Raw genomic sequence first — 12,757 nt, forward strand, 5'->3', positions numbered from 1 at the left:
CTTAAATAAAGTTATCAAACACTAAATCCTAAATTAAATATAGACAAATACTTAAAGCTACAAAAGTTATTGATTTCCTCTCTTTTCTTTTCTTTTCTTTTGTTCTTTGATGAACAGACATCGCAGCAGCTGGTTATTAGGGTATTATGGCTGCTTTAAGAGTTGCCTCTGCCGAACATGACCCGGCTCTGACACGCATTGTATTTTCTCACAACTCTTTACCATTTCTGACCCACCTCAGGTCTTAAAGTCTCTACTCTTGAGCTGAAGAGTTGAATCGGCTGTGTTAGATGAGAGAGACAGTTCTGAGCTGCTCCAGGACAGTTTTGAAAACCACTGCATTTCAGAGACATGTTTTTAAATGTGACTCGTAGATAACAGATAAATGCATGCATGCTTTTAAGGCAGCTTTAATCACCTTTTTGGTAACTTACTGATTTAACTGACGACATAATTAAGACATTGCATGCTCATAGTTTCTTTTGCGTTTTAATATGAAATGATATACAGCATACAGTGCCGCATTTGTGTGTGCAATTGAAGAGCTCATTTGCCCCTGAGTGTTCAGTCAAAGACAGACAGGCTTGTTGTGCTTCTTTCAGAGTGATTAAGAGAGAGCATTTCACGTTAAGCTCTGAAATAATACATGTTGTTTTAGAAAAAGGGAAGGAATCTATCCTGATAGAAAATAAGGCTGTCATTCATAAATCAATGTTCTCTGTCCTATAGCATGAGTTTAACTAGGCTTCTGTCTCTTTCCTGCTCTATTTCTGTTACTCTTGCTGACAGGAAGAAAATCTGCAGTGCTCTGTTGAGACTTGACATGTTCCTGAGCTCTCCTAAAACAAGGCTTTTCTTCTTCCTTCCATGTTTGTAGTATGCATTTTCCATTCAGTCACGCTCCATCTGTAGCGCTTAGGGTGGTCCTTATTTGTAGTCCATTTTAATGACAATGCCAAATTGTATCTGCCTTTGCAAGCTGAAATCTTCGACTGTTTGAGCATGTTGCAGGATTTCACATTCACAATACCCAAAAGGCATCACATTATATTTCTGTCCTTCAGCTTTAAAACAAGATTTTTTTTTTTATTTCAACCAGCTCAAATAAGTGTTGGCTGTAATTTCTGCTAAATGATATTAATTAATCTGACTAGAAATAAATAGAAATAGCTCCTAAAAAGACAGGTTTGCTTAAAAATGAAAATTCTGACATGACCTTCCAACTTTGTATGGCTTTCTTTCTTTTGCACCACACAAAATAAGATATTTTGAGCAATGCTAGAGTCCAAACAACATTAGACTCCATTGACTCAGTTTTGAAAAACCACCAAATTTTCTAAACCTCTTATTTTGTGTTCTACAGATGAAAAACATGAGTGAGTAAATAAGGGCAGAATTGTCATTTTGGGGTGTACTATCAATTTAAGGTATGAACAGTACATTTTTACATTTAAGCTTTAATTGTGAGGTTGTGATTTGTATAAAAAAAAAATAGAAGTTTGACACTTGACAGTATTTTTGCAGTTCAGTTTGCTACCATATAAATGACATGCATCACCCTTTATTTTAATAATAGATTAATATGCTTTATTTAAACATCACATAAATGCAGTAGAACTGGTCTCACACAGTCACAAACACACAACTCTTTAAGAGCACAGGCTATCAGACTCCTAGGATAGAGTTTCCATCGGTAACGGCTCCAGTCCTCTGTCTCCATCCCTGTCTTTGTCACTGCAGTGCGGCCCCTGGCCCCTAATGAGGAAACCTGCTACTTGGGGATAGAGATCACATTTGCAGACCCAAACACACATACACATAGCCTGTCTCTCTCTCTCTCTCTCTCTCTCTCTCTCTCTCTCTCTCTCTCTCTCTCTCTCTCTCGCTCTCACTCTCGCTCTCTCATCCTGCTCCCAGGCACCTCAGTCAAAAGACTGAGAGAGTTTGTAGCAGGGTGAAAGGCTGCAGGCGTGGAGGAGTGTGTGTGTGTGCGTACAGGAGGAACAGGACTGTCAGTAATACATAATGTATCCAGAGGACCACCGGGACCGCTGCACAAATAGGGGCCCAGGGACACCACCAAGAGTGAAAGAGAGGGAAAAAGAGTGATAAGGAGGTGTATTCTGGTGGTACATGGTCCATTGAAAGCTGCCTGAAGGGTAATTGGATAGGGCAGGTAACCTGTGTATCCCCCAAAAAAGTTAGCGGAGCGACGGAAGGTCATAGCTGCAGGGGGGCAGGGAGGCCCCTTTCGGTGTGTGTGTTTGGGGGGTATTCGGATACACAGTGTGGCCAGAGGCCCTCGTGCTCATATATACGCTCTCAAAACTCAAGACAGCACTTGCTTTGAAATCCAAGATGGCGAACGATATCTTCTCCTTGTTTTTCTTTTCCTTCAGGGTTGGGTATGTGCCTCATTAGCTATTGTAGCATGTTTGTTGGGCTCCATCGGACCCAGTCTCCACATCTACTGTTTGTGGCCCGGCTTTTGAAGCCGCATATAATGGATCCCTAATCAAGATCTCAGCCTCAGCTGAAAAAACCTGCCCAGGCTTCAGTGCATCTCCAGAACAAAAACAGAAACATGCACACACAATTCTGGCTGGAATATGGTACAATAAATAAACAAAAGGGCTGAGATGTATAACAAGTAGAATGCCACATAAAAACACACTTATTATGATTTACATGCACTGGTTCTCATTTCCTCTCTGCGTGTTTGTGTTGTGGCGTCTCTAACGGCGGGGTTTTTTAAGGTCAGTGTTCTGACCTCTCTTGCTGTGGATCTACCATTTGCTTTTCTAGCTGCCCACACACTTCACCTTTCAGCCCCAATGGAAAAGAGAAAGAGAGAGAGAGGAAAACACTTTGTGTACTGCCTGCATTTTTGTCATGCTGCTACATGCTATCTCTCTGTCTCCTTGACAGCCTCCGCTTTCTTTCTCTCTCTCTCTCTCTCTCACTGTCTTTCTCTCTATGCTCAGAGCTTCGGAGCCTTGGGGAGAAAAGGAGGGACCTATATAGTTTTAAAGAGAAGAAAAATTGAATGAGGGAAAACTTTGAGATTTTAACTTCATTAAAGAAATAGTTCACCATTCTTTACTCACACCAAACTCACTCACTCACTGAATGATGTTCATTTTTTTCTTTAGCAGTTCAGCAGAAAATGTATGTTACTCTTTTCCATTCAATCAAAGTGAATGAAGATAAGTGATCAACCTTGACAAAAAGCTCATACAATTCTTTTGAAGCCTTTGGTTCACCTTCAACTTTTATTGTATAGATAAGAGCAACATTACCATTTTCCCTAACATCTCTAAAAAAATTTAAAAAGTTGTGAGTCGGAAATATTTGAAAATATTTGTCTACCTGTCTATGCTATACACATTTGTGAAGCAACATGATAGCATGATATTTGTAATGTACAACACGGTTTAAAAAAGAAATCAGTCAGGCTTGACATATGCACAGTGACAGACATACAAACAGCACTTTGTTCAGAAATCTGACTGAATTCAGATTGTTTAGCTGTATATAATGTACACTTTGAAGTGTCTGTGTAAATACATGTCAGTGTGAATTTGATTCACCTCATTAGATGTAAATTAGGTTTCATGATGATCAAGTTTGTAATAGTTTTAATAACCCTTTCCTAATAACAGTTTTATAATTCAAGGATGTTATTAAAGGGATATACCTAATGTGATAATACTAAATGTTTAACTTACTAAATTATCCAGAAATCACTGGCAACAAACAGCTGGGGTCGCACAAAATATCTGCACAATGTCAATAGATTGTGTGTTATTTAATTTGGCAGTAAATGACAGTAGTGTAGATCAGATGTTACAGAGGATGATGGGAAATAAGTGTGTGTGTGTGTGTGTGTGTGTGTGTGTGTGTGTGTGTGTGTGTGTGTGTGTGTGTGTGTGTGTGTGTGTGTGTGTGTGTGTGTGTGTGTGTGTGTGTGTGTGTGTGTGTGTGTGTGTGTGTGTGTGTGTGAAAATTGATTTGTAGGTGGAAATTCGTACATTTCCTGCTTTTTAAATCAGCATCTCCCAGACAACACTTGTAAGCCTCTGATGTCATACTTGCACGATGAGAAGTAAATCACCATAGTGCAGTGCTGATGACATCAAATAGATTTAGCTTTCTTCTGTTACTGTTGTACGATGCTTGATCTCACTGTCTGATCTGGATTCAGGTCTTATCAGTCGTCACAGACATACAGATCTCTGTTTGGACTTGTAAAGCATGAACATCAGCTGTGAACTCAAAGAAATGTATCAAATGTAAATACTGTATGTTGCTTCATGACAGGATTTTGAGTAGTTATATTTATGAGTTGTGTTAAAGAGGTAATTTTACTCTTTTCCATTCGTTGCCAACTATATTTATACATTTACAGCACTATAATAATATACTTAAAGAGGAGGTCTAATGCTATTCTGATTTATTCAGAATTCTAAGGAGTAGGATTCTCATGCTAAACATGACCAAAGTCTCAAATGACATAAGTTGGACATATGGAGTATTTCTGTTCCAAATACACTCCTTCAGGGTTTGTATAAGGTTTGGAAAGATTTTTTATTTTTTTATGAAGTATGGCCTTGTTTTACTTCATAAAGGGTGGAATTCCATGCATGGGCACTTCTCCCGGGAAAAGTGCAAGCACACATCAACCAGAGCAAGAGCAAGAGCAGCCCATCAACGTGTTTCATTCAGGTTGCAGAAGTCATCGGCGGCACTGCACAAGACTCGCTCGAGATTTACGTTTTGTTTTTGATCACAAATTCAACAGTCACCAAAGAAGTCTGTTTTTGGTGTTGAGGGAAAGATAACCTTGTTCAGCTTCCCAAAGAACCCAGTGTTAAGGGAATTATTTATGCCGATCTCACAGCTTGCAGATGATGCCTACGCAAAAACTGCGTGTGTTTATGATTCTTTAGCTCTGCCCACAGCACACTTCCAGGAACTTGACTGTTTTCAGAGAGAATCGTAAAGCTGTATCTTTCTTAAACTCTTCTCTTCCATGCGAAATGGTTCAGCAGTCAATGTAAACAAAGTGAACCAGAAATGTGAATCCAAACAGAAGTGCATCCAAACAGCAAAAGTAAATTGTTTATCTTGTGTAAACCTATAGAAATGGTACTACTCAACCATTGACTATGAGCATTTGTTCTTCTGTTTCCGTAGGGACATCAGCATGAACAACATCACTGAGCTGCCTGCTAATGTCTTCAGAAACCTGCCCTATCTGGAAGAACTGTGAGGATGATTTCTGTTTTCTCTATCTTTCACTATTTCCCCTCATGTTCTGTTTTCTTCTTCTTCTATATGCATGGCACCTTTTTTTAAACACCATCTTGGAATATCTCCATGATGATTTGAGATGATCTTTTGCTCTGTAATCATTCTTGAATATTCTTGTCTATTTTGAGATTTGAAAATGTTTATAGAACTGCAGAAACAACTTTGAAGCTAAATCCACATGGCATCCATTAAATCACTGCTGGTCTCATCACCAGCTTTTTGGATTATGTGAGCTCCATTGTCTTCATTCTTTTGATAGTCACTACATTGTGTCACTGTCCATTTTCATAAATTAAAGTCTGCTAAACAGTGTTGCTCATGTCACCTCAGATTGCCAGCTTTCATTAAAAAGGACTGATTTCCAGAAACTTGGACTCTGCGATCATTTAGTGCTGTTCTATGAGGCTTCAGGCTCATTGCCATAGAAAACCCACTCAGGTCAATATTAAGTACAACGGCACTATTGCAAGAATAACTCAACTTATTTTTCTATATCAATTAAGCCATATACAATACTGGCACAAAATAATGTTTATTATGTAAAATACATCAACATTAAAATAAAAGATGAACTTAAAATTTACATAAAATAATTTACAGACAAACAACCTACACACTGCCTATAAGAGCTTTAGAGTTCCCTTAAAAAAAAGTGCCAAGGCTTATTAGAGAGAATAAGCCAGGACCAGATTTGGCCACCCACAGCACCATCAGTGTGGTGCAGCACATCTGGCACTGTCTCATAGCTTATAAAAAGTACTGTTAGTCACAGCATCTCAGGATGCTTTTGAAGCTACGTCTAACTCGATCAGAGCATGCTAATGACATTAAAGGAACAAACACAGGCTGTTTTAGACCAATTTGGAGTGGCTGAATCAGTATATCTGAAGTACATTCTGAACTCTCGTTGGGTTGGGTGTGACTGTTTTTTTTCTTTGTGTTTGTCTTTTCTTTACTCCTCACTCATCCCCCGTCTGCCCATCTGCGGGAAGGGCAGATAACATCTGTCTAAGTGATATCAGGTACCAGCACTTCCAGACGGCTGAAATGACCATCTCCCAAAGTCGCCTCCCCCTTGCTGTTCACTCTTTTCCTTTATTTATTTTTTTTTCGTTTGATTGGAGTGTGTTTTCTTACCCTCGTGTGTCTTTCATCCACTCCAATCTCCTCAGCTCTCGTTCCCAAACAGTCCTCCAGTTCTTTGTCAAAGGCCAATTTGTTTTTCAACGCATTGTGAGAAGGAATGCATGGCAGGAAGAAGGAGGGCAAAACAATGGTTTCCATGACAACTGGAGTTTTCAGAAGCGTGTGCTATCTGGGAATGGGGTGAGGGGTGCGCGAGGTCTCCGGGACCTGTACAGCACTGTATAGAGCCAGATGCTCTTTGTCAGGTTGCTCATGGTTCAGTGGTCACAATGGGTGTGGTTAATCACAAGGGTCAGGAGTTCACTTTCTGGGCTTAAATGTATTTGTAAACACATCCTGGACTGTTGTAACCACTCAGCAGTAACATTTACATTGCAAGATCTTCAACTAGGCTGTATCCATACATACAAGAGGAAAAAAAAATACTGGGCGAAATAGTAAAAGTTATAAGACTGCATAGGAAAAATAATTGTTTAAATCATAAAAGTAACTCACCTTGCTAATTAAAAGCCTAATATTTTTCCTAAAGAAAACATTTAATTTGAATGAAAAATGTGCACGCACAATTTGGAGGAAAAAAAAAATTCAAATTATTATTATTTGAATTTTCAAATATTAAACCAACAGACGGAAAACCACAGGGAGTCCTTTAAGCTTCTCTTTTGTAATTAGCACTTTGATTACAATTATGGGAAGATGTTACAGTACATTTCCAAATGCATGTCAAAGCAACACAAACTCCGAAATGAAGAGATGGACTCCAGATATGGTGTTCATGTGGAGCATGTAAAGTGCTATGTGTAAAAGTGTGGATGTCCAGAAATAATCGGGCAGATATTGCCTTTCGAAGGTAGTTCTCATGTAGAGATGAAGGCATAAACGATTACCGGGAGCAGAACACCTATTTACAGAACACATTTACCCTGACGGTGCAGCAGCAGTGATGTGCGCGCGCGTGTGTGCGTGTGTGTGTGTTGGTGTGACCTGTGGCTGCTGTCAGCCAAGAGGAACATTCTCTGCCTCAGAGTCATGCAGTCTTCTATCACAACCACACACACCCTCACCTCTCTCTTCAAACATATCCACCCCCACTGACAGATATAGAGCTGTCAAATATTAATCCTCTCTAGATATGTGTGTGTCTCTGGCTTAATAAGTACTGTACGTGTGAACATGCCAGAGATTGTGTTTGATAGATTTTTTTAATAATAGTTCACCCAAAAATGAACATTCTGTCATCATTTACTCATCCTTCACTTGTTTCAAACCTGTATGCGTTTCTTTCTTCTGTTGAACACAAAAGAAGATATTTTGAAGAATGTTGGTAACTAAAAAGTTGATGATAGCCATTGACTTCAACTGTAAGTTTTGTTCGCAGCATCCTTCAAAATATCATATTTTGTGTTCAGCAGCTGAAATAAATTCATACAGGTTTGGAACAACTTGAGACGGACTAAATGATGACAGCATTTTCATTTTTAGGTGAACTATCCCTTTAAAGGTCCACTTTAAAAAAAATTGTAATCTGTTTGAAAATATGTATATTATCATTTTGTATGCCTGTGGCCAAAAAAAAACTGCTTTATGATAATATATAAAGGCATTTCTATCAGTGCCCTGCAGTACAATTGCAAAGACTGTAATTATTTGTAATTTACTTAATGAACCTAAGGAAATGTGTTAAACTTGAACTAAAAGTGCACCATTAAAGCTCTTGACCTGGGAAAAATTTCTGCATTCAGAGTCTGTGGTTTCCAAATGATTTCACTTGGAACAATCTGAATCCAGACTCGCTGGATGTGTCCTAAACAATACAGTAGGAATACAGTAGGAAAATTTGACAGCGCCATATTGGATATATTGCACTGCATTGACTTATTAGTTCATTTGTAATTTGTTTTATATAGGTAATTCTGTCTTGGCTGAACCCTTCAGAAGGTCACATGACAGTTGCCGTGCTCACTGAAGTGGTTGCTAAAGCAACATGCCGGAGAAGTGCTACACAGCTTTGGCAACACACTGACCACAGAATGAGACTTAGATTAGTTCCAGACAAATAAAGATCAGGGGTGACATCTCCCCCCTCAGTGCATCAGACTGCTGAGTTGTGACGCTGAGTGTGTGCTTAAGAATCCACCCATGGAAGTCTGGACAAATCTGGTGGCTTTGAGACACAGCCAAACCAGAACGACATAGACAGAGAGAGAGAGAGAGAGAGAGAGAGACATGGATCGAGAAGTCGTCTGTTTTTCCCGCAGGCTAACTCAACCACATTGGTGTGCCACAACAAATGTGTTGATGTAAACTAGAACGCAGTTAGATGGCAGTTGATTGTGTAATTTGGGGTTTGTGTCGTGGTCGTAGAGAGACAGATACTCTGTCAAAGCCTGTGTGTCGCTTCATAATTTGTAACTTTTTAGTATCCCAGCAGTCCTTTTCATCATCTTCATTCTCCCTGTGTTTTCTCTCTCCATCCATCTCATTGTGTGTGGCAATATTTCAGCACTTAGAAGCTGAACCCCTATGATCCTGCAGACTGATAAGCCGCCCCTGTCATGTCCTCACCAGCATAATTCCAGCTGTATTATCCAGTGTCACATGTTGTTTTCCCCTCTCTTTCCTTTTTCTGTCTGTTTGTCTTTCTCCAGGTTTGCAGGAGCGTAATGGAGACACGGTGCCATAAGTTATCCATAGACTTTCATATATACTTTGGTATTATGGAGAATGTAAAGGGGCTTTCACACTAGCATTTCTGGTGCGCTCCCAGGTTCGATTAACGTCATAGTTCAGTTTGTTTGTATAATGTCTTCTGAACTCTGGTGCCCACCTGTGAACCGTACCCAAGTCCACCTAAGAAGGGTACTTCTCCAGTACGGTTTGCTTCTGATGTGAACACAATCGTACTAAATCACAGAAGCGAACCGCTATTAATGATGTATAAATTGGTCAAACTGTATATTTGTGTTTACTCACTCGGGGATCAATCGAACTCTGTGTCGTGCTCTGTTTCACATCCAGTTTTGTTTTGTTTCTGGTTTTTTTGTATTGTTTTGTTTGTCATTGTTTTTGTTTTGACATCAAAAGCAGCAGCCAAGAAAGCATGGAACATTTCAAGCTATTAAGTCTCCAAAAATAGTACTCACAAACCATCTGCTTTAATATAAAAAAAAATCAGTGTTGCTTGCAAAATTTTGAAGCTTTCAAATCTGTCAATGGAAAATGAGTCTAGATGATATCGTCATGGAGAATTCAGTGACAAAAACTAAATTATTTAATGCACCTCTATATTGGCAGAAGTAATAACAGAAGTTGAAAGATAGCTGGATTCCCAATATCACACAGTTATTTTTGTTGATTATTGCATATCAAACTTCCTTATAAACTCTAAAAAGTTTGGTTGCTTCCACACACAGGTGGTGTTATAGTGAGGATGGAGATTGCATAGGTTTTTTCGTTTTTGTTTTTTTTGCATTGAAATAATCACAATGCAAATGTTTTATTTGTATATAATATTTTAGATTTGATTTATTTTTTTGGGGCCACCAAGGGGCAGTTATCACATCCTGATGCTGTAAACATCTAGATAAATGTGTGCAGTCCAGTACTTCCTGTGATGAGAAGGCCAAATGGAAGGCTTTCTGTTCTTTCTGAACCTCTGTGGCCTATTTCTGCTATTTACACAGAGAGAGAGAGAGAGAGAGAGAGAGAGACATGATGATAAGAGAGTTAGAAGAGTGTGAGTGTGACTCCAGTTTCAATGAGTGATAAATCTGGTGTTAATCTCTCGGGCCTGATTTGGTGAAGTTATGTGGACCCTTTGCCTGCCTTACCACACACAAACACTCCAGCACACCAGTAACGGCACATGCAGCATTGAAAAACGCATGTATGAAAACAATGTACATCCTAGCATGTATCGTGCAGTACAACTTAACCTGTGTACATGCCTTCACATGCCATGTGAGATTCAGATTCAAGCTGTCCACTTGATTCTCTGAATAGAAGTTATCAGGCTGTGTGTTGTCCAGCAAAGGACATATCTGTACAATCAGAGCTCAGCAACTTCATTCCAACCATCACATTCTGACACGTCCTTAGGTATTTGAGCTGTCCATTCAGACAGCGTCTGGAGAGGCTTTTGCCTACAAAGAGCAAGTTAGCACTTGGAGAGAGCAACGCTTATCAAACACACTACTGTCAGCAGCACAGATATCAGCTGCTGTATATATTGTACTCCCGCTCCAAGTCTGTAGGCTGTTTATAGTTGCCAAGCCACATAGCAGTAGACCCTTTGCTAAGCTATGCCCTGCTTAGTTATGTTGTTAATTTAAACAAGGTTTACAGAATGTCTCCTAGACAAGAAACTGGAGAATTCTTTCTTTATGTTGTGAAATAGTATTACAGCTCTTTTCTAACTTAATATATTTTAAAATGTAATTTATTCCTGTATGGGCAAAGCTGAATTTTCCGCAGCTGTTAACTCTAATTTTGTCACATGATCCTTGAAATCAATATGCTGATTTAGTTCTCAAGAACTCTTATCAATGTACAACCCGAATTCCGGAAAAGTTGGGACGTTTTTTAAATTTTAATAAAATAAAAACTAAAGGAATTTCAAATCACATGAGCCAATATTTTATTCACAATAGAACATAGATAACGTAGCAAATGTTTAAACTGAGAAATTTTACACTTTTATCCACTTAATTAGCTCATTTAAAATGTAATGCCTGCTACAGGTCTCAAAAAAGTTGGCACAGGGGCAACAAATGGCTAAAAAAGCAAGCAGTTTTGAAAAGATTCAGCTGGGAGAACATCTAGTGATTAATTAAGTTAATTGATATCAGGTCTGTAACATGATTAGCTATAAAAGCTTTGTCTTAGAGAAGCAGAGTCTCTCAGAAGTAAAGATGGGCAGAGGCTCTCCAATCTGTGTAAGACTGCGTAAAAAAATTGTGGAAAACTTTAAAAACAATGTTCCTCAACGTCAAATTGCAAAGGCTTTGCAAATCTCATCATCTACAGTGCATAACATCATCAAAAGATTCAGAGAAACTGGAGAAATCTCTGTGCGTAAGGGACAAGGCCGGAGACCTTTATTGGATGCCCGTGGTCTTCGGGCTCTCAGACAACACTGCATCACTCATCGGCATGATTGTGTCAATGACATTACTAAATGGGCCCAGGAATACTTTCAGAAACCACTGTCGGTAAACACAATCCGCCGTGCCATCAGCAGATGCCAACTAAAGCTCTATCATGCAAAAAAGGAAGCCATATGTGAACATGGTCCAGAAGCGCCATCGTGTCCTGTGGGCCAAGGCTCATTTAAAATGGACTATTTCAAAGTGGAATAGTGTTTTATGGTCAGACGAGTCCAAATTTGACATTCTTGTTGGAAATCACGGACGCCGTGTCCTCCGGGCTAAAGAGGAGGGAGACCTTCCAGCATGTTATCAGCGTTCAGTTCAAAAGCCAGCATCTCTGATGGTATGGGGGTGCATAAGTGCATACGGTATGGGCAGCTTGCATGTTTTGGAAGGCTCTGTGAATGCTGAAAGGTATATAAAGGTTTTAGAGCAACATATGCTTCCCTCCAAACAACGTCTATTTCAGGGAAGGCCTTGTTTATTTCAGCAGGACAATGCAAAACCACATACTGCAGCTATAACAACAGCATGGCTTCGTCGTAGAAGAGTCCGGGTGCTAACCTGGCCTGCCTGCAGTCCAGATCTTTCACCTATAGAGAACATTTGGCGCATCATTAAACGAAAAATATGTCAAAGACGACCACGAACTCTTCAGCAGCTGGAAATCTATATAAGGCAAGAATGGGACCAAATTCCAACAGCAAAACTCCAGCAACTCATAGCCTCAATGCCCAGACGTCTTCAAACTGTTTTGAAAAGAAAAGGAGATGCTACACCATGGTAAATATGCCCCGTCCCAACTATTTTGAGACCTGTAGCAGAAATCAAAATTGAAATGAGCTCATGTTGTGCATAAAATTGTAAACTTTCTCAGTTTAAACATTTGCTATGTTATCTATGTTCTATTGTGAATAAAATATTGGCTCATGTGATTTGAAAGTCTTTTAGTTTTCATTTTATTAAAATTTAAAAAACGTCCCAACTTTTCCAGAATTCGGGTTGTATAATTATAATCATGTATGTACTTTATATGTGTGTTTATGTTTATTAAATATTTGTATATTAGTTGCTAATTATAAGTGACATAGCAACAGTGTTGTTCCCTGTTGTGGGATTGTTTCCTTAAAATTGTTTAATTTAATTTAACG

At 39.1% G+C, this 12,757-nt stretch overlaps 1 protein-coding gene across 2 annotated transcripts in view; it reads left to right on the plus strand.

Annotated features, from left to right (window-relative positions):
• LOC132105697 (leucine-rich repeat-containing G-protein coupled receptor 4) overlaps positions 1–12,757 on the plus strand; it is a 54,846-nt gene that overhangs the window by 22,490 nt on the left and 19,599 nt on the right. For both annotated transcript variants that reach the window (XR_009423979.1, XM_059511008.1), the window contains exon 3: positions 5,197–5,268. Coding sequence is in view for 1 of the 2 variants with exons in the window: in XM_059511008.1 (XP_059366991.1) it covers positions 5,197–5,268 (72 nt within the window). In the remaining variant the exon portion in view is untranslated. The remainder of the gene's footprint in view (positions 1–5,196; positions 5,269–12,757) is intronic.

This window comes from Carassius carassius, chromosome 2 (assembly GCF_963082965.1).
Source record: "Carassius carassius chromosome 2, fCarCar2.1, whole genome shotgun sequence".
Lineage (NCBI taxonomy): Eukaryota > Metazoa > Chordata > Actinopteri > Cypriniformes > Cyprinidae > Carassius > Carassius carassius.